This window comes from Euprymna scolopes, chromosome 15, assembly GCF_053919585.1.
Source record: "Euprymna scolopes isolate OS-2025 chromosome 15, ASM5391958v1, whole genome shotgun sequence".
Classification (NCBI taxonomy): Eukaryota; Metazoa; Mollusca; class Cephalopoda; order Sepiida; family Sepiolidae; genus Euprymna; species Euprymna scolopes.
In genome coordinates, this window is record NC_136496.1 from 68,565,396 (window position 1) to 68,592,738 (window position 27,343).

At 32.6% G+C, this 27,343-nt stretch overlaps 2 protein-coding genes across 9 annotated transcripts in view; one reads left to right on the forward strand and one right to left on the reverse strand.

Moving 5' to 3' along the window:
- Positions 1–23,186, forward strand: part of LOC145293867 (vacuolar protein sorting-associated protein 4-like) — a 74,062-nt gene extending 50,876 nt beyond the window's left edge. For 5 of the 7 annotated variants that reach the window (XM_080140616.1, XM_080140614.1, XM_080140609.1 and 2 more), the window contains 3 exons: positions 133–323; positions 4,488–4,564; positions 8,901–9,098. In XM_080140616.1, coding sequence (XP_079996742.1) covers positions 133–323; positions 4,488–4,564; positions 8,901–9,023 — 391 coding nt within the window. In that variant the 3' untranslated portion in view covers positions 9,024–9,098. Of the gene's footprint in view, positions 1–132; positions 324–4,487; positions 4,565–8,900; positions 9,099–22,235 lie in introns of those variants that run through there. The other 2 variants (XM_080140611.1, XM_080140613.1) reach the window with 2 other exon arrangements.
- Positions 12,313–27,343, reverse strand: part of LOC145293868 (NACHT, LRR and PYD domains-containing protein 3-like) — a 48,096-nt gene continuing 33,065 nt past the window's right edge. For both annotated transcript variants that reach the window (XM_080140618.1, XM_080140617.1), the window contains exons 8-11: positions 23,229–23,282; positions 18,954–19,086; positions 15,298–15,404; positions 12,313–12,469 (exon numbers count right to left, since the gene is read on the reverse strand). In XM_080140618.1, coding sequence (XP_079996744.1) covers positions 12,339–12,469; positions 15,298–15,404; positions 18,954–19,086; positions 23,229–23,282 — 425 coding nt within the window. In that variant the 3' untranslated portion in view covers positions 12,313–12,338. The remainder of the gene's footprint in view (positions 12,470–15,297; positions 15,405–18,953; positions 19,087–23,228; positions 23,283–27,343) is intronic.

A 27,343-nucleotide genomic window follows, 5' to 3' on the forward strand; every position in this document is an offset into this window, starting at 1 on the left:
ATTGTACATTAATATAATCGTAATTAAGTAATTTTATTGATATTTTTTTAAAAACATTTTGATTTTCTTAAAGACTGTTCAAATAATTTGCTCACTGAATCCAAATATTCTATTTTTCTCAATTTTTTTAAGGAAAGCCCGCATTGAGATGTTTAAAATCCACACAAATAACAGCCACATAAATATGTCAGATGAAGATTGGGAGATCCTCAGCCAGAAAACAAACCTGTATTCTGGGAGTGACATTGCCAACTTGACTCTGGGGGCACTCTTTGAACCAGTTCGAGAAATGCAGACGGCCAAATACTGGAAACGTCTATCTGGTTTGTATTTTATACTTCTCTTAGTCTGTCTATCTATCCATTCCACTTTTTCTTGGAAATTGCTAAACCGATCTGGATGAAATTTTGTATGGACTTTTATTATGATAAGGTGCAACAGTATCCGTTCAATGCACAGTTGAAGGCAAAACTGAGCACAAATTTAACCATCAATTTGGCATAAGGTACTTATTCTAAGTCAAAAGGTTATAATTTTTTCTCATTTTTAATGGGTTAAAAATAAATCTAGTATTTTATATATATGAGCAGGGCGACTCGGCATTGACTTGTATGATTAACAAAACAGAAAAATCTTTTAAAAATATGTGCATAACATATATCATGGCCTCTGTTCAGTCTTGAGAGACAATGGATACTTCCTCTATAAGAGTGGTTGTGCGTGTAATTGCAAAGTAAAAGTTGCGCAATTTCCAACCATGCTTCTCCCATGCTTGATTTCAGTGGCAAGGAAAAATTCAAGACGTGGAAACCATGCTAATATAAGCAGAGAGTACATACGGCACTTGGTATTCCAAAATGGTCACCCATTTAAGTACTGACCATGTTCAATGTTGCTTAACATATACAACTAAGATAAAATATAATTTCAAATTCATAAGGAAATGAAAAAATGTCCTAGTAACAATGCCTATAGAATTCTTTTTTTTTATTATTACTTGGGGGTTACCACTTATCAAGGCCTGGAGGCCACCTAAGGATAAGGGTTAATGAATATTAAGTAGATGATGAGAAAACACTGTGATGATCAGTAATGGTGGAACTATGGTAGAATTTAATTATATAAAAGAACGGTTTAACAAGAACTTATTTACATTAGACTTGAAAATGATGATGCTATAGTCAGCTGAGAAACAGCCCCATGGTATTTTGTTCCACAGACAGTTCTAGGAAATAAACTTTGCTCATGAAATTTTTGTTTAGTTTTAGACACAGAGAGTGAGTGAAATTGTTGACAGTTGGTGTGGCTAAACAAGTGTTTCTTGTGAATATTTTACAGGAGGGGGGAGGCATACATTAATTCTTAGTCAAGTGCCTCCCATACTTGCAATAATGTCAAATGTCTAATCCATTGTCTTTGGTTTATACTTGTTCAGTACTTTTTGAACGTGATATTTTGAAAAAATGAAAGTTAAATCCATCATTCTTGATTTATACTTCCTTCTCATTACTTTAAAAAATAATAATAATAAAATTTTTGAATATATCAGAAAGGAGAAAACGATGGGATTTATTGCCTGAATCTTCCTTATTTCATGGAAGAGTTCCAGCAGTATTTTCAACAGGTATTTTTGTTTCCATCCAAAATGGCTCTTTTGAGAAGAGCTGGAATTTCACTATATTAACACTTCACTTGGAATCTAACTTTTCCTTCATGGAAAGCATAGTAAATAGGGAAAGTATTTAGCATCACCCTCTTTTCTGAGTTATCATCATCATGCAGTCCGTCAATCTTGACGATGACTATCCCTCGGTGTTTTATCCCTCGGTGTTAGCGTAGTCTCACTCCAACACCACAGGACTTTCCACCTTGGTTCCAAACTTGCTTGCACGGTTTAGGTGCAGTATTTGTTGCGCATCAGATAGACACCCTCTGAACCTCCAATGTTCATGTCCAGTGGAGCGAACCTGCGATGACTGGCAGCAGAGGAGGCCACAGCTTCTGGCCGAAAGTAATCTCAGTGAGGTAAATAGTCACCCTACTGCCTTTTCTTTCTGGATGAGGTTCCATAGCCTTTTAAGGAAAACTGCAAGGCAGCACTAGGATTTGAAGTCAGAGTTCCCATCTCTTAGCCTTTTGCTATGATACGGCCCACAAGGCAGTGGTGTTTGATTTTGGGGTTGGTTCCCCTAATCTTTACCTAACCAAGGGCACCCAGAAGACAGTGGGATAGGGGTTGGTAGTGTGCCAGGGCATGTCCACACATCGGTGGGCCATAACGCACTACCTCTGGGGTCCCCTACTACTCCGAGATCTCCTACAAGTTTAAGCTGAGGTCGCAAGGTACCCAGTTACCGTGTGTTGCCAACGTGGAGGCAGTGTAGGAGTCTTGATAATGGAGAGGCTATGTACTGGTAGGGAAGACTTATGCATAGCTGCTTCCTTTTCACCACGTAAGTAAGGACGAACTTATTGTCTATCACATGAGACTCCTTAATTCAAGAGGGAGATCCGATAGAACTATGCATGTATTTTTCTTATTTAGAGTGCCACTTTTTAGGGGACTTATAAATTGCATGATATTGATCATTGTAAATATTGATATACATAAAGTGTGCGATAATGATAATTTGGTCATTCCATAAGATGTTTAATCCTCTGAGATTTAATAGTATGGATTCTTATATATCATACAAATATTTATTTGGATGCATTTAACTTCATAAAATTTTATGGTGCTTGTGTAAATTGGTGATCTTTTAAACCAACGCATTTCAGGTGAAAACATTATTACGTACTTATGTGTCATACCAAAATTAGTATAAATTATGAAAAATGAGCCAATAGAAAAATAATTACACTTAAAAATAGAATTTATTGAATTATGGAGTTTTATTGTATGCTTTAATGTGGAATAGTTGTATGACCAATTAAGTATTACAAACTGACATCTCCTAGGACTTAAATTGATTTAAATTAAGAGTCTGCCATTTTTAAAAGAATGTAGTTGTGAAAATACATCTAACACATCGTTTACTGGATCATTTTTTTTTAATTTTTGGAATTTATACTAATTTTAACATGACATGTAAATATATAATAATGTTTTCACCTGAAATGTGTTGGTCTAAAAATCACTAATTTGCACAAGCACCAATTTTATTTCACATGAAAAATGACTTGAAACTTCCTCATTAAAACCCCTTAAAACATGATAATATCTAAGAAGCATTTGAGACATGTAACTTGATTTAACTTATAGAGAAGAATGATTTTCTGAATGAAAGAATGAGTTGAACATTTCGCAATGGAGCTTTTCTTAAACCATACAATTGTTCCTTATCATCTTCAACAACTTGGAAAGGTTCCGAAGTTGTAAACCTTATGCTTCGTGAATTGTTGGAATCCAACCATAAATCATTAGTAAGATTTGCAGCACAATTTATAAGGTGTGCATATTCCAATTAACATGGATGCTAAGCAACACAGTTTCTTTCTTTCACTCTCTCTCTCTCTCTCTCTCTCTCTCTCTCTATATATATATATATATATATATATATATATATATATATATATGAGCAAATAGTTAATAAAACATGTTAAAAACACTTTGAAAAAGAGTTAAAAACATAATTAATTTGAAAAGGAAACACTAAATAATATTATTATAAGCTCTATCTCCTATTTGGTTTTATTGAGCTTTTACATCTGGTTGAGATTACTTTATAAATATTAATTCTTTAATATTTATAATATACTTTAGTTTTACCATCTTGGATCATTTTGGTAAATTTAATTGTAATTTTTTATTTTATATATATATATATATATATATATACACACACACTCGTGAGCAAAAAAATGGGCCAAACAAATTTTATACATTTTATCGCACTAAATGTTATATTGAACAAAGAAGAATTGAACAAGAAAACTTAAACGAGACTAATAACACAGAACAATACATTTACTTTAATAAATGCTTAGGATGGAATCGCATTCCCTTTTGATTTCTTTAAAACTAGTCACATATGCAAAAAACGTTTTAGTACAAAGAGTTTGTGAAATAGGGGGGGGGATGAGATTTAAAAAGTGGTTAGGTATTTCCAAGGCAAAATGATCATAAGAGTCAATGTTCTCATAAAAAGAAGTTGGATTTATAATGTTGACAAATAAATCCAAATTAAAAATCCAAAATGTGTGTAATCCAAGTCTGTAGAAAGATCCTGTTTGCAAACAGTTGAGGAAGAAAGATTAGTTCAAATCATTAAAGTGTTTTTCATTTAAGGAGAGCAGAGCCGATGTAACAAATTCAAGATAACAGCATAATTTAAATTTTTTTTATGAAGTAAAAATTAATTTTGTTAAATAAGATAAGATTATTTACTTAAATATTTTAAAATTGTTTTTGTTTTGTGTAATATTTTAATTGTCTAATGACATTTTTAAATGAGTTTAATCTTGTTTTCTTTTTCTTTTTATTTAAGGAGGTAACTTTATTCCATGCAATGTGGAGACTTCTGATGCCATATACTCAGAACTGGAATACTTACCTTCTCATTTGGTATGTATCCCCAGGGGAAAAAATGATTTACTGAAAGAGATTATTAAGAATGCAAAATGTAAGCTTTATTTGAAGTCATTAATAAATTCATTCAATTACTGATGCAAAAATAGTGGCAGGGCTTCCAGTAAAGCCTTTATCAGATAATGATCTTGGAGCAGGTTTTGAATTTGAACTCTGCCCATCTACAAGGGTGAAGGCAGCAGGGGTGTAATATTGTGAATTGTTGCATCACAAGACGTCCACCTCTACATTCAAAGTAAGTTGTATAGCAGTTGTGTCAGAAGTGTCATGTTATATGGCATCAAACACTGGTATAAAGGGAGGTATTATCGATGACATTTAAATGTTCATTTAAATATCATCGACTTCTTTATAATTAAAAAAAAAATGAATAAAATGAAAAACTCAAGAACACCAACTAATAGCAATCAACTCGAACACGGCATTTATATATATTTAAAAATAGTTTTATTTAAAACAGTAGTTTCTTTTTAATTAGTGGTGTGGAGTAATAATTCTCTTTTGCCTGATAATTCTTTATGAAATTAAGAAGGTTGATTTCATCAACATGGAATTATAATCCGTTATGTATTTTTTATTAGGACAGGAAATGTTTTGATGTAAACGGCTATGTATAAATCCATATGTCTGGATAAAAGAGAAAAATTTTTAAAAAAAGTCATTCATTGCTACTTGTGTAAATAGAAACCCCTTGGTAAGGTATTTATCGATTGGCACGAATCCTCAGCGTGCATATTTCCTGGTAAATAATTTTTACATCTCGTGATGGTAGGGTTAGTAGGGTTGATTTCTCACTTAAAATTAATTTGATTTTTCTCATGTGCTGTATTTATAATTGAAATTGCAACGCCCCCAACCTGTTTACTGTACCCATGTGCAAAAAGACAAAAATTAATCCCTGTAGAATTTGCATTACCTAAATTGACTTTGAGATGAAGCATGCAGTGAACATTTTGCCATCTGTTTGTGTGGGTGAACCAGTGTTCCCTTGATCTTGCAGCCATTTTAAAACTTAAAATAATTTCAAGTGAGTTATTTTCCTTTGAATGTATACAGCGAATCTCTTTGTGAAATAATGATTGGGCTCTCACCCAGTGGATCTGCAATGTGATATCTGACCAAACCCAACAAAGATTTGCAGAAAACACTACATTAGGTTGTCCTAACAATGAATCAGTTATGTTGGTATGGTCATATAGGGTATTTATTTGGTTCCCCACTGAGCAAATTAGGCACAAGGCCGTTTTTTAATGTGGAGAGTGAAGGGGAAATGGGGACCAGCTCCCCGGGGAGTAGGAGAGCTGGATAGTGACAATTGGTATGAAAGGTTTCCCCTACATTAATCAATAACTTATATGTGGGGTTGCCCTCACATATGGTCTTTGCTTGCAGTATCTGCCGGAACAGATACTACACTTTAATCCCAGCCCGAAGGCCAAGAACAACTGGTATGGTCATATAGAGTGTTCAGCCTCCTGGCTGACCTGTTGCAGAATTATGTAGGTCTTGGATCATGAGAAGGTTGGCCAGCCAACAAAAACCTGGAAGCAATTGATTAGACAAAACTGTATAGAGTGGAATTTGGAGATAATTGATCCGATAAACCACAGCTTGCAAAATATCCAAAGATGTCTGGGCCCTAGATAAGGGAAAATCATGTAAAATTAATAGAAAACGATTTGGATCAAGTAAAGATTAGATACCCCGCAGCAGAAGACAAAGATTGTCGAACATTTCAAGTGACACCCGTTATTTGACCTTGACATTGCCGTTGGTTGTTTGTAAATACATCAAATAGCTGACATGGTCGAATGTTCGCAAGCAAGATTTTTGTTTTAAATATATTTACAAAACTTTCTAAGATTTAAAAGAAAAAATATATATTTACAAAACATTTTCTTTGATATTAAATATTTACAAAACTTTTAAGGATTAAAAAAAAAAAAAACTTTTTTCTATTGACACAAAACTTTTTAATGTAAGTAATAAAACGAATGTATTTAAACAAAATATATTTAAATAAATGGGTGTCTTTCTCAGTGCGTTCTTTTTATATATTTACAGAACTTTTTAATAAAACTATTAATAATAATAATAATAATAATATAAATAAATAAATGGTAAATTTTACGACATGCCCCAGCATAAACACTCCAACCTCCCTATGTTAAGAACAGCTTTCGGAATAAACACCCCCTAACCTCAAAAGCCGTTCTTTCTTAACATGGGGAGGTTGGGAGGTGTTTATTCTGAAAGCCGTTCTTAACATGGGGTGGTTGGGGGTATTTATACTACGCTGGGGCAGGTCGTAAAATAATATCAAATAAATAAATAAACCGACATTATAACTGAGAATTTTGGATGATGTCCATTAAAAAATACATAATTAAAAAAAAATTTAAATAAAATAATTATAACCAAACTTTTTAATGGCAGAAACAAATATAAAATAACTGACTTGTTCGGACTTTTGCAACCCAGATTAATTTTTATGTACAGTGTGTTTTTTTTTTTTGTTTTTTTTTAAATCTTTCCTTGTGCGTTTTTAATACAATGTAATATTTATTTAAAGTGCGATGTATGTAGGTGGTCAGTGAAGGAGAAATCCTTCTAGATCGAGGCAATTTTTATGCACAATAAAATCACAAGTATAAGCAAAACAATCGAGATTTTAAAAAATATATTTTATTCACATATCTTTTATAACTTTTATTTTTATAAAGATGAAGTGTAGTATCACAAGATACAAATCTACATACATATATTTATATATTGGGAGCTAAAATCAAGTTATTAAGTTAGATCCATGTCCAAGGAACCTATATCTAAAATTTCAAGTGTTTAGACCCAAAATTGGCGGAGAAGTTTGGTAGAGTTCTGAAAGGTCAAATCGTTGAACTTTGACCTCTTAACAGCCAAATTTCTGACCAAAAACGGATTAAACCTTAATACGCTGTATATCAAATTTCGAGTCTGTAGACTAAAAATTGACAGAGTTATTGTGTAGGGGGAATGTACACAGACAGACAAACACTTTCACTTTTATAGATATATATAGATTATAATTATTATTATTATTATTAGTTTTATTAAAGTTCTGTAAGTATGTTAAAAAAACGCACTCAGAAAGACACCCATTTATTTAAATATATTTTGTTAAATTTACGTTCGTTTTGTTACTTACACTAAAAGGTTTTGTGTAAATAGAAAAAAGTTGTTTTTTTTATCCTCAAAAGTTTTGTAAATATTTAATATTAAAGAAAATGTTTTGTAAATATATATTTTTTCTTTTAAATCTTAAAAAGTTTTGTAAATATATTTTTTTAAAAATCTTGCTTGCGAAAACATTCGACCATGTCTGCTATTTGATGTGTTTACAAACAACTAACGACAATGCCAAAGTCAAACAACCGGTGTCACTTGAAATGTTCGCCAATCTTTGTCTTCTGCTATGGGGTATCTAATTTTTACTTGATCCAAAGATTTAAACATAGTTTTGTAGTTAAAGCATCTATACAACTAACCTCAAGCATCCAAGCAGTATTTTATGATACCACCAGGCTTTACTGGTGGTGTTACACAATAGTTATGCTTAATCTAAGATGAATAAGTGGTTAATTGAATATATAATATAGTTCCTTTTTTTATTGAAATCAGTCCAGTTTTAATTTTATACACAAATATTAAGTTGGAAAGAGACTCCTCATGATTAATTTCAACAGAAATATGTTTAATCGTTAATATGATTACATATACAAAACATCGTTTATATATGACTAAAAAATGTGATCCATTGAGATTGGATTAAATTGTTTGAATCAAGAAATGGTGAGTTTTCAAAGCCAGTTAAATATTAAAAAATAAGAAAATGTAAAATTAACCTTCTTTTACTCTCTCTCTTTTTTTCTTGTTTATAATGTTTATCTTGTTTGCTATCTTTTTATTGTCTTTGACTGGTTATAAAAACGAGAGAAAGAGAGAGAGGCAGAGAGATGGGAAGTGTAAGTGATGGATACAGTATAAAATGAGAGTGGGGAGGTCAAGCAAGAAACAATGAGGAAGAGAGTGATAGATACTTAAAAAGAAACAGGATCACTGTTTACAACTATTTAAAACAAATAAAATTGACTTTTTTTTTTCAAACATAAGTGAATTCTTAAATTAAAGAATATTTTAACACACAATTAAAATATATATTTAAAAACGCTTTAGGGAAACAAACGTGGATGAACTCGACTTTAGTATGATAGTAGACATTGCATAGCACGTTTTTATTATAATGAATTGTATATTATTATTATCTACTTTGCAGGTTATTCCTAAGGCAGTGCAACTGGATGATTTTCTTAACTCAATGAAAACACACAGCAAAACAGTCAGTGAAGCAGATATCACTCAGTTTGTACAATTTTCTGAATCTCAAAATTACTATTAAAAAGTAATACATTTTTATGATCTTTCACTGTATTTTGCCTAATATTATTTTACATTAAAAACCTAAGATATCATATTCTATTTCATGTCTCTCTCTATGTCTGTAATTAAAACTCTGAATGTTATTTAAGATGTGCTATGACGTGATGGTGGTTAAATAGTGAGATGCAAAACAATGTAGAAATGAATTTCAGTTTCAAACAAAAAAACAAAAAAGTATCCAAATGTTCTCAAAATAGTTTAAAAAGGTTTTAAAAAGTGTTTTCAATAATTCTTAGAAAATAAAAAAAAAATAAAAACTTATTTTAATAATTCTCAATGATTAAAAACTTTCAAATGAAAAAGAACGATCAGAAAAACATTAAAAAAAAAAAAAGAGTACATGCATAAGGAATATGTAGGCATGAAAGAAAAAGGTGAAAGAACTGATTTGCCCTGTCAATGCTTCCGGTAGCAGCCACGCTGGAAGTTAGGAAATATGTTAGCTGACTATAACCATATTTGCATTAGTCAATTTATATAACTGTTTTTATCAATAATGTATAACTATAATTCATAACTTTAGCTGTGATAGTTATTTAAAAAATGTAAATTCATTAATCTCGGATTACAGATCCAATAAACCCAAATTTTAATATATGTTAAATTGTTTTTAATGCCAATAAAGCAAAATAAATTATTTTGGATGATGCAAGTAATACCCAACACTATTGATAATGTGTACTCATTCAGATTTTTTCTTATTACTATTATAGTCTGTGTTTGAATTTATGTTTTGAAACATATCATGAATCTATGATGTCATGCTAAAGCTATAATTATTTTGGATGGAAATCTTTTAAGAAAGTTCAAATAACTCAATTGGTTGAAAGTCAGACTGCAGATCTCAAGGTTTTGATTTCAATTTCAATTTTTGATCATGGGATCCACTTTATTTGTTGGGAATTTATTATTAATGGAATATTCTTCATTTCTAAAAGAAGTCATTTAGAAATGAAACAAATTCCACAATGTATTTATTATGTTTAAAAAAAATTGTGACTGACAGACAAAATCTCTATATAAGATATTGGATCTGTGTTTGAGTGAGCTACAATCTCTAGTTCTGTCCCAGTAAAACATTTATAGTAAGAACTTGATTTCTATCATTACTGCAGAGAAGTTTCCTTTCTTAGTAAAAATGAAATTTCATTGACCTGCTCACCTATCGAACACATTGTCATGGGTTTGCTACCTTGCCATTGTTAAATATCAATATACACATATAAAAAAAAATTTTTTTTATAGGAGTATAGATAAAATTACATTTTCAAAGTTACTAATACATAGTATTTAAGCTGACCAATCAATATTTGAGTCTGACTATCCAATTTTTATTTATTATTGATTTACTATATTATTTGCAATAAGAAATACTTTGATTTAGTTCCTTAAAAATACTTTTTCTGGTTCAACAGATTGATAATACCTTATTAATAAAAAAAGAAAACTTGTTCAAAAAGGATATAAAAAAGAAAAAAACTTTATGCAAATTTTCATTTCGTTAATAACATTTATCGCACTTGTTGCCGTTTGATGTCTCACTTAATTTCTGACCACTTGTGAAACTATCTACTACGACCAAGTAATATGATATTTCTACATCCTGGACTATCCTAGGCCAATACATATAATCTCTCATTTACGATTTCGTGTGGAATTCTTTGAGTACTTTCCTCTGCAGAATAGCTGGCATTACTACTCTATCAGAGTATAGCAATTAGTAGTCACATATAGAAAAAGGTGACATATTACTTCACTTTTTATTTTTCTCATTTCACTAGACTTGTTTTTTCATTTTACTAATGAAATCATCATTCTCTGCATTCTCTGCAACTTTTTTCATATCTTCTAGTGTGAGCATAATAGACTTTTCTTCTTTTTAAAATGGAATACGTACATCAAATCTGTTGCCAAGGTCGCTGGAAAAATGGTGGGATCCTTCTACTGCTCAATTAAATATTTCACTGCTGATGCAATTCTCCTTCTGTATAAAAGTCAGGTACGTCCAAGGATGGAGTACTGTTGATACATCTGGGCAGGAGCTGCTAGAAAATACTTATCCTGCCTAGACAGAGTTAAAAATAGACTTTTTCGCCTAGTGGGGGATGGCCTTTTCTCTTCCCTGTAACATCTTTCCTACAGAAGTGACACTGCGAGCCTGTCTCTGCTTTATCATTATTTTCATGGCAAGTGCTCATCTGAGCTCTAATCTATGGTTCCCCTTTGCTAAACTTTCATGAAAAACACTCGTTTAGCTGAAAACACTATCAATAATTTCTCCCACTCTTTATCTGTGCTTAAACCTAAACGTACATTTCATGAACAAAGCTTCTTTCTAAGAATTGTGGAACTCTCTTCCATTTGCCTGTTTTCCAGCTGACTACAACATAAACAACTTCTTGATGAACTGTCCCCCTTAAGTAATCCAATTCACCAAATTTTCACTAACGATTACTACGACATGTTCCCCTTGACCATGTTCACTCATTAATCCTTATCCTCGAGTCGCCTCTAGGCCTTGATAAGTGGGCACTCCTTTGGAAAAAAAAGAAAGAAAAAGCACTACTATTCTTCGAGTTGTTCTGAATATTTAGGTATCAATGTTGATAACCCATCTGCGTGACGTATCTTTTTGATGATACATATTCCATTTTAAAATTATAATTCAATAGAATTATGCCCCAACGTTATAGTTGATTTACTGTGTGTGTTGGTATTTCTATTTTTGCATCAAAAATTGTTATCAGCGATTTGTGACCTGTTTGAAGAATAAACTCTTTTTTGTATAAAGATCTTACTCTATTTCCGTAAGTACCAACAAGCCTTTCTAACTTTTTTTATTAATTTTTTTTTTTAAGTTACTAGGTTGTTTCAATTAATTTGTCTTTTTTTTTTAAAACTTGAGTCCATTTCAAATCCAAAGTTGTCACTGATATAACTCATGTGTTCATTTTAAATCCAAAAATCGCCACTGATATGATCCCTAGAAATGGGTATCTATCATTTGAAGTAGCTGAATGGTCCTGCTTTAGTGTGACTAATAAATCTGTTACGTCGCAGTATGGGTGAGTATCGTAGATGGAGCAGAATTTGTAGCATGAGGCTTGTGTAACTTTTGACATCTCTCCCAAACGTCTCTATCAGCCGGTATTTATGGCTTAACCAGCCAATCACAAAATTACAAGAAGAAAAGACATGGATGTGCATATATTCATTACATAAAAAAAACAAAAATATATAGTCAAGAATACATAAAAACCAAAACAGATATATTTTATTTCTTTTTTTTAATTTTTTTCCGTTTTTTTTTAGGTCCCTTTCCTGAACTTATTTTTACTAGAGGTTCATATATTCCTGGCATTTGTATGATTGCAGTCGACTTTAATTTCATTGGTGGGAAAGATTCTGAAAATAAAATAAAAAACCTTTAGTTTAGTGAAAACTAATTTTTTATTAAAAAAAAAAAATAAAAACCAGTATAAAGATATGCACATAAAAAAATGATCCATATTTGACGCTACAATGAGTTGAATGCATTCATATATGGCAACACATCTGGTGGAAATTTAATGAAAAATATCTGATCATATAGCAGCTGTTAACCCAAGAACTACACCATTCTTTCACATAAAGTCTCTTGCCCTGCAAATATCTCCTTCTTTCTCTGAGATCGTCAGATCTACTCTGTCTTTAAGACTCATCTACACATCCAAACATCCATTGTAGCATTTACATATCCTTCCACTCCAGGCAACCTTCACTATCCAAGTTTCATTTCTATACATCATCACACTACTTAAAGATTTTTTCTTTTCTTTTTTTTTTACAATCGGAGTCACCACTTATCAAGGCCTGGAGGCCACTCGAGGATAATGATTATTGAGTGTACAGTAGTCAATGGGATAATATCGTAGTAATCGTTAATAGTGGAAATTTGGTAAATTGGATTGCTTAAGGGGACAATTCATCAAGAACTTGTTTACGTTAAACTTGAAGACTACCAAATTGTAGTCAGGTGGAAAACAAAGAAATAGAAGAGTTCCACAGGCATGCACAGATATTTCTATGTCGCATCGCATATTTTGTGATACAGAAGGAAATACGGGGGGGGGGACTGCCTTGATCGTATAGGGTAGAATTAACTGCAAAGTTCTTGGCAAAGAGTTTGGTTTTGTCTGGTGCTGACGAGATTACCTCAGGTTCATTGATGATTGGTTGGGATAGAGCACATGCTTCTGTTCAGAATCCTGTTTGCTATTTGCCAAAACTGGTGGTAACCAAGCCGCTGCTCAGCTACTTTAGACTCAACGGACTGAGCATACAATTCTTTCGCATTCTTTATTACTCTTTTACAGTGGTTGCTAGCAATCCTGAAAGCAGCTTTAATCTCAGTACATTTATGTTGGAGTAATGGAAAAAGTGATTTCTGTGCACAATGGAAGCAGCAAATTTTGGAGAGAACCACAGCTGGATGTTAGGTTTTTGCTGGAATTTTTTTGAGGGTATGAAGCAGTCTATACCTACAATTAACCATTCTGTCAGGTCTGATACTACAGAGGACACATTCTTTTTAAACATGGAATGCAAAGAGACCTCTTCCTTTTGTCAACGATTTTGATGTTTTGTTGGTTAATAATGGTATAAGTCCTCTGAGCTTACACCATCCATTACAAACCCTTAGAACTACAGTAGTACCAGCTTGGTATTATAAAAGAACAGACTGCAAAACTAATTTATGGGTTCTTCTATAAATATATCTTAGATTAGTAGGAATAACAAATGAGATAAGTAAAAAGCAAATATTTTTATTTAAACATTTTAAATATAGGTTCATCTACATTAAATATTGTCTCTTTTTTTGTACAAAGAAGAAGAATGTAGCAGTTATTATAGGATTATGATCTATTTTCTTTTGCACAAGTTTATCCTTTTTTTTTTACAAAGTAGTCACCCAGCCCAAAGGCCACTCGAGGATAAGGGTTACTGAGTGTACAGTAGTCAGTGGGATAATATAGTAATCATTAGTAGTGGAAGTTTGGTAAATTGAATTACTTAAGGGAACAGCTCATCAAGAACTTATTCACATTGAACTTGAAGACAACCATATCGTAATCAGCTGGAAAGCAGGCAAATGGAATGGAGTTCCACAGGCGTGCAGTTCTAAGAAAGAAGCTTTGTTCATGGAATCTATGTTTAGGCACAGATAAAGAGTGGGGGAAATTATTGACAGTGGTTTCAGCTAGACAAGTGTCATGAAAATTTGGCAGGAAGAACCATAGATTAGAACTTAGATGAGCACTTGCCATGAAACTAACTATAAAGCAGAGACAGGCTTGCAACATCTCTTCTGTGGGAAAGAGGTTGCAGGGAAGAGAAAAGGGCATCCCCTACTAGGCTACAAAGTCTATTTTGAACTCTGTCAAGGTAGGATAAGCTGCTGCTAGTAGTTCCTGCCCAGATGTATCAACAGTACTCCATCCTTGGACGTGCTTGGCTCTTATACAGGTAGAGAATTACATCGGCAGTAAGATATCTACTGGAGTGGTAGAATAATCCCACCATTTTTCCAGCAACCTTGGCAACAGATTTGATGTATGCGTTCCATTTCAAATCAGGAGTAAAGGTCAGACCCAGAAGCTTGTCAAAACATGGAGCCTTCCCAAGACGAGAGCCATTCATTTTAATTGTTGTCAGATAGGGATCAGAACGTTGATGATGTAAAGATAGAAGCTTGGTTTTAGATGCATTAAAATTAACTAACTACCTCTTTCCCTATTACACCTCTTGCTTAAGATCAGAGGAGAGAGAATCAGAGAAAACTTTGTCATTTACAGCCTTTGAAGTATTGCTAGAGATTAACAAATTGTTCAATCAGAACATTTTTGTATGGGAGGCACTTCTGCTGAACGGTTTCATCTTATTTTTCTAAACTTTTGGCACTAAGCATTTTCATGTTAAAATGACGAGATAATTATGTTGGTGTCTTGTTTCAAGTCCTAATGAGCAATATATCTAATTCAAACCGCTGCCTGTTCACTGATAAAACTATAAATAAAATTGATTTAACTTGTAATGGAGGTGTTTGTCCTTATGATAAGACTAATGGTAATCCATTCTCCTCTCCTTCCTTTTACAAATGATAACTGTGAAGATATTAGAATCCATCTTTAATAAAATTACTAATTAATTAGTGATGATAATAATTTTGAAACATAATCTTTTTATATACTGACTTGTTATTCTTGCTTCCATTGCCTGTAAAAGCATCAAACTCGCTAAATTGCCAATTTCATTTCCAGTAAGATCAAGTTCTTTTAAGCAAACTGAATTCATTATTAATCTGAAAGAAATAAACATTTCATTAATCTGCGATAAATTGCATCATTTACAAAAAATTAATAATACAAAATACTAATAGATAAATTCAAATAAAACAAAATAATTGAATATATATATATATATTATGCATGTGTATGACGATAGGCTATAACAAAACTTCCAAAATTGTGAATGTATCAGACTGTCGGCAAGAGGGACTATTTATAAGTCAATATAATTTTTATTATTTTGATTTTTATGTATATTTAGCACTGATGATTATCCCACTGGTACAATAATAACAAACATATATGCAGAGAATTATATATAAAAATATTAGTAAATGGTCGAAACAATTGTACACTTGTATAGTAAATAAAACTGAACCTATTTATAAAAATGAGTGTCCGTTTCCAGTGAAGCAGTATATTATAAAAGTGTTTATAACTCTAGTATTGCACTATCGAACTGTCTAAATAAACATTGTGTTATTACTATCTATATTTGAATACAAAATTGGAATATTTTTATTTCAATAGTATATATATATATATATATGTTAGTGTTGAGATGAATAATCGAAAAAAAATTTTCTGATGCCAAAACGATTTTTTAATTGTTTTTATTTCTTTTTGTTTAAAACTTTATTTTCCACGCCTCGTATTAATGGTGAAATGATGAATATTTATTATTATATTATTATAGTCACACCCATAAGGGTATATTTACATTTGTGAAAATATATGCACATATTATGTAGCTTTTTGTGGAAATTAAAAACCCCTTACATCAAAAAATAATTAATAAAATATTTAGAACTTTAAAGCGAATCAAAATTAGTACTTATATTGCAATCAGAAAAAATATTGGAATCTACCCATCACTATATATATATATATACTTGTTTGTAATATACTGAATTTTACTGGGTTCATATAATTCAGTAAATTTTTCATATACCAATGAATTTTAAGCCAAAAAGAGATGACTTAAAAAGTAAGCTACAAAATTATCATATTTCATAATTGAGCATTAATATACTGTATTAACAAAACCAAGACTTCAAAAAAGTAATTGGTAGCAACAAAAAGTGTATTTCATCGTAAGTTATAATTGTTTCAATACCGGTTGGACAATTTCAAGCATTATGGTGTTTGAAAATCTTCACATAATATTATAATATTAAATATTTAAATAAGCTCTTGACAAAGGATGCGTCCAGGATAAATGTTTTCGCATGATTCATTTCCTTTAAGGGAAATTTCTTTAAATAATGTTCTATTGTTAAGTGTTTTTTATTCAAGAAGTCTGAAGAAAGGCTGGTTATGTGAAGATTTTCAAACACCATAATGCTTGAAATTGTCCAACCAGTATTGAAACAATTGTAACTTACAATGAAATACACTTTTTGTTGCTACCAATTACTTTTTTGAAGTCTTGGTTTGTTAAAGTGGAATGATAAAATTGTTGCCCAAAATAAACCAACACTACAGTTTTATTTTAAAACTTTCATTAAAAAAAATCAGTTCAGGTAACTTGATTGTGTAGTAGAGCTGACATCTATTCAATGTAGCTGCCTTCAGTCTCAATCACCGCCTCGATACAGGTCCAGGTCCAGAACTGGGAGCATGCCTTTCCTACAAGTGCTGGTGGGAACTCAGCAAATACTTGGCGGATAGTGGCGATCAAGCTGGCTTTGATGTTGTGGAAGGTCATGTTGGTGATGTTCCCGACGTATGACCAAACAAAGTAATCCAGCTAGTCCAGCTCAGGGGGGGAGGGTGTACAAAGTTGTAGGACTCCTTCTGAAGCCAAGGCTGGGACTCTTTGGACTTGTGGGCCGGTGCTGAGTCCTGCTGCCACACCCAGGGTTTCCAGCGGCCACCTGATTGCACCAGGGGATCACCACATTTTTCAGGTACACTTTGGTGTTGACTTTCAAGCTAACTTCAAAGATATGAGGTTGATGTGGCCCTCACTTAAAACCACACTAAAGACCATAATCGTGGCTGGAAAGTTTATTGAGCTGTGACCTCAAGCACTGAACCGTCCGGATTTGCATTTTAAAGGTGCTGGCAATGATCTTGTTATCATAACTTGGATACGTAGAGTACATGAGGTATACAGCGCCACATTTCCAATCTCGCTCGTTGAACATTGTGTCACTTTCAGACATGATAGAAGGCTCCTGTTGCTCTTGGGATTTGTACACAACTGGCCAACTGTAATCAAAAGAAAACTGGGTTTCATCAAACAAAAATGGAATCATGTCGTATTGTCTAGGGTGACAATTTTATCGTTCCATCCTGTGTATGTTTATATATATAACTTTTCTTTACCCCAAACAAGGGATAATTCCACTGACCTGTAAAGTACTACTATGATAGGGACCAGATTTATGAAGCAATGTGGCTGGGGATTTAAGCAGCAAATTGGTTATAATCTAGCAACTGGTCGAGTGAGTCGAAAGTATTCTCATTGAGCAAATTGACGAGCGAATGGTGGCATTACAGTTATATAAGTTAGAAGATGAAGCTCATCAGTGCAACCAGTTGATACTTCTGCATACTGAGTCACTAACATCATAATTGGGGGTCATCAGGAGAGAATGAGCTGTGTTTCAGAGCCTACCTCTCCACAAATTTCATGCACACCAGCTCCCCTCACTGATGTGAATACACTGCTGTTAGATCTACTGGTTTGTTGATGTAATGTTTAACCCTCCATCTATGAGTCATAATCATTGGTTAGCAATTTACCACTCTCGGTCTGCCAATGCTCTTGCATTAATTTCTCTATACTGTGGTTTACGTCTTGGAAAGACATTTGCATTTATACATAATTTTTTTTCAATTAAAGAATTTTTCAAGACCAATATGCATCGTACAGAACTTCAGCAGGTAATGAATGTTTCAGAATTTTTAACATTATTAGAATTACTAGCAGGGCCTTGTGAAAATTCCATGGTGACTAATATATTAATTACATAATTTGCTGTCAATAATAATATTACTTTTGAAATGATAAATGTTTGCCAGAGTCAATACTACCAAGAAAGAAAAAAAAACTCTTCTAAAAATTGTCACTGTCACATAAGTATTCTTTAAATGAAGAAAACAAATTTATTTCTAAGGAGCATTTGTTATTTAGATTTTAAATCCAGTGTATAGTAAAAAGAAAAACATTAATTAATTGAAGCGATTTAGCCAAAAATCACACTATTAAGAAATGTTCCTGATGACTATGGAAGCCATGGAAGTAGATATTAGTGTGAAAGTTAAAACAGCTGCGACCTTCTCTGTAAAAGGCTGAGTTCGAAGAAGTAGCTTATCCAGAAAAATGGAAGAGATTTTGAAAGAAATAAACATTTTCTGGAAACATGGATTAGGAATTGGCCAAATGGCTAGTGGCACAGATTATCATATAAAGCTTTTGGTTGTAATACTATACCGGTCAATGAAATAGGGGAAAATCGACTTTATCATACAGAAGATTAGATATTCATAGATTTTCCTCTCCAAATAATTTTCATTTACAATAAACAATAAGGATGTATTTGCTTTTTACTTACGTTGTAATCATTCGTACACAGTTTAATGTAGCTGCTGTACCTTCCAAACTATGTATATCCACCCCATTATCTGTAATATCCAGCTTTTCAATCCAGGGTCCAACTCGGATAATTGGCTCCAAGGGGCTTTTATCTTAAGAAGAAAATTAATTTATCAATTATTTTTTTTTCTTTTCAAATTATGAACTTAATAAAGACTTTTTACTTCAAAATATGTATGTAAGCACTGGTTGAAGTACTCGTCAAATAGATAGTACAAGCAACTCCTATAATATTTGGTAACAAAAGGGATTGTTAAAGGAAAGGAAAACAAAGCCCTTCTATAAGCAATTTGTATTTATTTAAGTGAACATTGTTATAGTGAAGGAAGTATGAGGGACATTCCAAAAGAAATGCCTCTTATTTTTTTATTCTGACCAAATGGATCAGAGCAGATTGCAAATTGCATTGTTTTGATGACTGAACTTATGAAATTGAGATCTGAAACTTTCATCTCTCTGTTGCAGATATTGACAGTGTGAGACTCTAAGAAAGCAACCCCTGTCATGGACGTGCGTCAAAAACTGAGATGAGTCATTGAATTCTTCCATGCAGAAAACAACTGAACCGATCAACATTCACTGGCACTTGTTGAATGTTAATGAAGTTGATGCAGATGATATCAGCACAGTTAGGAGATGGGTTTATTTATTTCAGATTAATGACAGGGATATGAGTGACAAAGTGCACTCCAGACTTTTATGACCAAGGCATCAAAAGAGGCTGTCAAAAGTGCAGTGAGAATGGTGGTGACTATGTAGAAAAATAAATTCTGCCGCATACTAGGTTGTTCATTTTAATGGTATCACTTCCGTATTTGTAGCTCTTGAACGTTTGAGTTTTTAAGTTAAAAAGTATGAAGCCTTACTTTTAGAACAATCCTTTGAGGTCAGTTGACCAGAACAAGACAGAAGATGTCTTTCTGGAAGCTCTCCATGACTGCTGTGTAAATTGAAAAGAGTCTGGATGTAGTCCCTTAAAAATTCTGTCGAAGTTAATATGCAGTGGAGATTGATTGATCATCACTTCATAGGGACTACTCTTCATGAGAGCGAAGAAATATTACTGTTTATGACTATTACATTTATGTTAAGTTTCTCGACTTTTCTTCAATTTTATAGCCAAGATTAGAAATTAAGAAGATCTATTAAATATTTTTCATCCATTTATTCAGATTGGTAATAATGATTGATATCAGCTAAGAAATAACTGGAACACTATTGCAAAACAAAAACCATTGTCTACTGTGAGATTTGTAACCATGATGGTGTCATGGTATTGGTTTGACTCCATTGCTTATAAAACATTGCACACCATTTTTTACAACATGAGTGTTAAGCCATGCCACAAAAACCTTGACCGTTCAAACACACATATTTCAGTGCCCATCAATGTTTGGCACCCTATTCCAGTACGTAGTAACGTCTGGCCCTCTTTCAGTGATTGTCAATACCCAGCTCCAAGGTCATGCTCATTCTTACAACCATTGTTCTTGTTGATCCAGCCCTTGGCCATGTACACATGAACCAGACCTACTTGAGACATCTTATCACACCTCAGGTTCATCCATGTCAATCTTATCATAACATCATTTTATGCTATCCAGAATCCAGGTTCTACATCTTTCCAGTGTCCCACATTTTGTCCATCCAGTCTCTACTGCTGTCCAAGTACAGCATTTCCTGTCATCCAACCTTTCTGCTTCCAAAATCTTCATTGATCAACTTTCTACAGTTCTACATTTTCCTCATGTATTTATTGCAAAATAAATATTTCTTTTACAACTATCCACCTGCATTTGTCCTCTCTTCTTTGCCCCTTGTCATATTTTGTGTTTAGTTTCTTAATTGTAGAGATGATCAGCATCCAACCGATTAGCCTGCTGCAACGATTGTATCAAATATTGGAATGGAGACAAACACATTAACCACAAGGCCACTGATCTAATGAAAATATTTCATATTTTTAACCTCAGCATGGGGATATTTTATCTCTTTAAACTTTAAAATAATTCCATTTTTTTTTAAATAACTAAAAATAAACAAAAAATCATTAGATTAATTAGAATAAAAAAGTTCTTATTACAATAAATATATATCAATGAACCTTTGTCAAGTAACAAATTTATCTATTTTTAAATTAAAAAAAAATAATGTACTGCCTTGAAAGTGCATAAGATGATTTGATGTCAAAAGTAGTTGTTCAGTCAGTTCGGAAATGCAACATTAAAAATGGTGTAGCATTTGTTAGGTTTATGTACTTTTAATAACGAGTTAAAAATAAAAAAGTTCAATAATTTTCAACATCGATAACAACATTGATTCAAAGGTGCTGATTCCAAATTTGCAGTTAGCTTGACTCTTAGATCAACCATTGTCATGCCGTGACACACATACAAACTTGTTTTGTATATGGAGATATTTAGAAAAACAATATTATTCATTTTTAACACTATCTACTCATACACAGAAATTTTATTTAAAATATACTCACATAAATATCTCTTATTAATATTCAATGCTGTTATTCATGAAATTCTTAATTTGGCCAATCAACTCTGGTGTTCTGACTTCCTTATTCCTCCCACACCTCATCATCCCTCATAGGCTCCTGCCTTCCTTGAATCTCTTATTCCACTCAAAAACTGATGCTTGATTCATGCAAGATGGTATAAAAGATGTCTGAAGTATTCCATACGTCTCTGTGATATTTTTTTCCAAGTTTAAAACAGAATTTTATTGCATATCGTTCTTCTAAAGTGTCCTCACATCCAGATTGAATTTTTTAAATTAACTAGCTGCGACAATTGGGCTTTAGTAAGGTGTATTTCAATTCCTGCTGTAGCTGTTCATTTGGATCTGAAATCATGAAAATTGGTCAGTCATCTCATAAGATGTATAGCGATAACATACTGAATTTTCAAGAATCTATGACAATTTTAAATACCTGTAACAAACAAAAGTTAATAACTTATTTAAGGCACCTCATATTTTGATTACACAAAATATATGTTAAAATATTCCTTGGTTTATGGATTGGAATTGGGTTATTTTTTAAAATCACTTTTCATTGTTCTAATTAGTTGTAATTTGTAGTTTATTCACCAAATGACTCATCTCTTATCATGTTTCTATTTATTACTCTTCCCCCCTCCCTCTGTTTGATTCCCCATTTTTATTTTACACAGTATCTATCATTTTCGTTTTTGCATCTCTCTATATATTTCTCTCTGTTTATTAACAGTCAAAAGTAATATGTCACCCCACACTGAGGATTGGATCTTCAACCTTTAGAATGATGATTTTTACAATGGACTTTTACCAAGTACTCTATATCCACTATATCACAGGTCCTGGCGGACCTCAAAATGTCAAACCCCAAACCTTGCAAAAATTGAAGGAAAACATCATCAACGAAATAAGGGAGTTAAATCGCAATCCAGAGATTCAGCAATCTGTTTTGAATAATGTTTTGGAAAGATCACAAATATACAATGCTGAAAAAGGGCAACATTTAAAAGACATTATTTTTTTTATAAATAGAGTTTTAATTTTGCATTTTTTAAAAATTTCCCAATGTCTTAGTCAGATCGTGTTAAAATTACAGAAAGATATCATGAAAAATAAAGAATCTATTTAAGTTCAAAACTCTTCAGTGACTTTTTGGACCGTCTGTATAATTCCAACATCCGGTTATTGAATACTCTTTGGCTCACTATGTATGCCCACTGATTTGGAATTTATAGGTATGTAATTTCTCTCAATTTTTTGTTCTAATCTTAAGTACTATTATCACAATGTTTCAGTCAATATAACCTCCGACCTTCTCCGAGTGCATCCTATTGAACTTGAATCTTTCAGTCAAACTCTTTTTGATGGGCTTGGGAATCTGCACAGAATTTCTAACAAAACTCTTTATTTAATCCACAGGGATAGCATGTTCTTATTCCATCAGCTACAACTGGGTAGAAGTCCTAAATAATTCACAATTATTTCTTTTTTACGTGTCACCTCACATTGAGAATTGTATCTTCAACCTTTAGAATTATGACTTTTACAGCAGAATTTTACCAAGTACTCTATATCCACTATGTCATGAGTCCTTGCTGATATCAAGTGAACAATAGTCTTAAGAATCCAATCCTCATCTCAAAAATTCTGAAAAGAAATATTAAACTGTTTCCTGTCTTTTGAAAATTTAAAAAAAAAACGTAAAAATAAGTTTCTTGCTGCTTACTTCGTTTTCTGCTTTTCTTTCCTTTGTCTTTTTTATTGTTTGTTTTTTTCTTGTCTGAAAGTAAAAAGCAAAAACAAATAGAAGAATGCATCCGAGTAAAGAAAACAGCCAGAAACACATAAATAATATAAACGGAAAATGATTTTCTTAACAAGTAATAATCATTAATAGTATTAACTTTCTGAACAGATCTACAGCTCCTTTAAAAGCTGTGGACTTTATTTGCATTTTACATGCATGCGCGTACATATATCTTTCATTTTTATCTTTGTTAAAACATAACTTTTATACCCAATCCATATTAAATGCTAGTGTGGTTCTAGGCAATACCTAAAAATGCTATCATCATTCAGAATGACTCTACAAAGGTCAGGGACCTTGGCACACAATATGAAAGAAACTTATGGCACAATCAGCAAAGCATTTTGGCGTTTCGCCTCTAACATGGCCTGAAAAACACAAACGATAACAGAAAATGACAAGAGAGACAACTAACTAACTATACATCAGCTGAAAAATATGTAAAGAAATAAAAAGCAGAAAAATAACATGGCCATGGCATAGATCAACTGTGACGACTGAATTGTGAATGATTCCTATGAACACTAAAAAGCAAGTGGCTCTAGTTGCTCTTTCTTTCTCTGTTGCATTGAAATTTATTTTCCTCACTACTTCTAAAGACAAGTATGTCTTCACAGGAACGTGTTAACTTAAAGTGTTTTCAACCAATGAAAATCGTTTCAAACCCCAAAAGTTACAAGCCTACACGAAACTAATAAGCCAACATGAACTTAGAAACTCCTTTAAATACAGAGCCAAAAACTAGACTTCGCCAGCCGTGCATCGAAGAACCCAAGAACATCTGCTCCCACTTCCCGCCTTTGGCCAGTGGAGGCAAAAAGGAACATGTCAATGACTCACATTCAAGATTTCTTCATCTCATGCACACATTCTTTCACGTTAATGAGTCAAACGGACATAAATGAATTGCTACTCACAGCTACACACATGCTAACAAGAACGAGGTAAACCAACACACATACACAGTGCCACGCTGCCAAATACTCACATACATATATTAATTACATACACATATTATTCATATTATTTCCGACTTGTGACTACTAACTCAACTTTCTTTACCAGACATGAGTTTGCATAAATGAACATTTACTGATTAAAAATAACCTTTATATTCTTATAAAATTTTAATATAAAAATGTCTTGTTATAAAATTTCATTTTACTCAGGTTTTGCATTTACAAAAGTTTGTTTATGTTTTAGTCAGCACTTGCTAACTAGTGACTCTTCTATTCTCTTACTGTTTCGTTTATTTCCATTTTATATGCATGCAGGTACATATATCTTTTTTTTTTACTTTGTTAAAACATAACTTTTATACCCAATCCATATTAAGTGTTAGTGTGGTTCTTGGCAATACCTAAAGACTATCATCATTCAAAATGGCTCTACCAAGGCCAGGGATCTTGTCACACAACTAAAATAAAAACTCATAGCATAATCCCTAAGCATGGATGGTTCAATTTTTTAAGAATGAACAAAATACCATACAAAACTGTAAATTTTATGAAGAAAACAATGGGAAAATGAAGGCTGGAAACTAAAAGCTAAAGGAAGAGATACAAATAAAGATAAACATCTTCCAAAGACATTTCTGAATTTTTGAGATGAGGATTCGTTATATTATTTGGATTCATTGGACTATTGTTCTCATCTTGAGTGTGATTTTCACAACGTTTTGTTTGATGTAACCTCCGACCTTCTTCAGGTATATCTTGTCGAACTCGGGAATTTGGATAGAATTTTGACCAGAAGGACCCATGCTGCAGTGGTTAGAGTACTTGGAAAAAGCGATTGTAAAAAGTGATATTCTCCTGAAGGTTGAAGGTTCAATCCTCAGTGCGGGCGACTGAAAAATACAATTGCAAATTACTTAGGACCTCTATCCAATCATGGTTGACGGAACAAGAGCATGCTACCCCTGTGAAGTAAATAAAGGGTTCTGCTCGAAATTCCGTCCAAATTCTAGAGTTCAACAGAAACATTCCCGAATGTGATACAATACCCCTGAAGAAGGTCGGAGGTTACATTGACCGAAACGTGAAAATCACACTCAAGATGAGAACAGTAGTCCAATGAATCCAAATAATATGAATCTTCCAAGGAGATTGTCTCTAGATCTATTTATTTTAGTCATGACACCACTCACCCAGATACCCAGGAGATGCAATGCAGGTTACAGATTTGCAGACAAAATGAAAAATAGACCACCTTCATATATACAGATGATCTTAAATTATTTGTAAAATAACAAAAAGGAACTAGAAACACTAATAAGAACAAGTGAAACATTTAATATGGGATGCTAGAAATAAAATTTGAAATAAAAAAGTGTACACTACTGGCGGTAAAGAAGGGAAAACTTAAAATAGTAGAAGGTATAGAACTGTTTAAGCTAGAGGTGATGATGGGACTTAGTGAATGCGATACTTATAAATATTTCAGCATTCCGGAATTGGGAACCATTAAACTAAGAGAGAGAAAAGAGATGATTAAAAAAAATACCTGAAATACAATACAAAAAAATTCCTTGAAATCAAATTATATAGTAGAAATCTAAGTGAATTTCCTTGAAACACTGTCCGATTATTTTAAGGCTAAGTAAGAAAATTAAATAAAAAGGAATTAATTTTAACCATGTTTATTGTAAAAGGACATGTACGAACAGTTTGTTCAAGTTTGTTGTTCAACATTTTGGTCATGAAAGTGTTACAGATAGACTGCGTGGCACCAAATACAGAGAGACTGATTAAAACTACTAAAAACATCCTTAAAATGGACAATAGAGACAGCAACAAAATGAGAAACAAAAAGACAAGGAAAGTAAAATGGGAAAATAAAAGCAAAGTAAATTTAAGCAACTTTAACATAAAAATTTATGTTTGCACATGTGTACAAGAGCATTTTAAGTCAACATATTCCTGCCAAGTTCCAATTTTTTTCAATTTTAACATCTTAGCAGATATTTTTACCAGCTAAATACCAAATCGGATTTGTTTCACAGATCTAAATCCTCTATATATCAAGTTTCAGGTCTATTGACCAAAAATTGACAGAGGAGTGTTAGAAACCATTCCTTAGATAATGTCACACACACACACACACATATATGAGAATCGTTCCAAAAGTAATGCATCCTATTCTTTAACTAAAAAAAGTTAAAGAGCTACACCTAACAGGAGTGGTACCATTAAAACAAGTGACTTTTTTGTTCTCAGAATTCATTTTTCTACACAGGCACCATCATTCTCAATGCACTTTTGCCAGAAATGAGGTGGTGGCTGTGCATGGGCATCAGGAGTGCGCTTTATCACTCACATCTCTATCACCATTCTTAAATCGACGAACCCATCTCCTAACTTTGCTAACATCAACTGCATCAGCCTCGTAAATGTTGATTGGTTCAATTTTTTTGCATGGAGGAATTCATGACAGGGGTTGCTTTCTTAGGGTCTCACACTGTCAATATCAGCAACAGAAAGATGAAACTTTCAGGTCATAAATGCATAAGTTCAGTCATCATAACAATGCAATCCATTTAGGCAGAATAAAAATAGCGGGAGGGGGTGCTTTGCTCAGGTAAAAAATACACTTAAATATGATATTTTAATTTGTCCAGATTTTGTATATATTATTATAGAGTCTTGATTTCAAAAGTAAAACAAGTATTTGGGTGGCATCAGCTAAATTTGAAACCGAAACTGTAGCATTCAAAGTGGTGACGTTACCACTGTACCAACGTGACACACATACAAACTGATTAAAAACTAAAATTAAAAATAAACTAAGATGAATATACAAAATGTATAATGATTTTTTCAATTTTGACACATTTTTGACCCCTTAAAAACTATTTTAACTGACTAAAGATCCATTAAAGAATGGTCCGTAAAAAATCCAATCATTTGAGACCCTTAGCACAACTCTATGAGTTTTTAGTTTCGGAGGAGATAGAGTTTGAAAATATGGAGACAGACATATAGCCTTTTATGTATCAGATATATATATAGTTTATAAGAAACAATTGATGACAA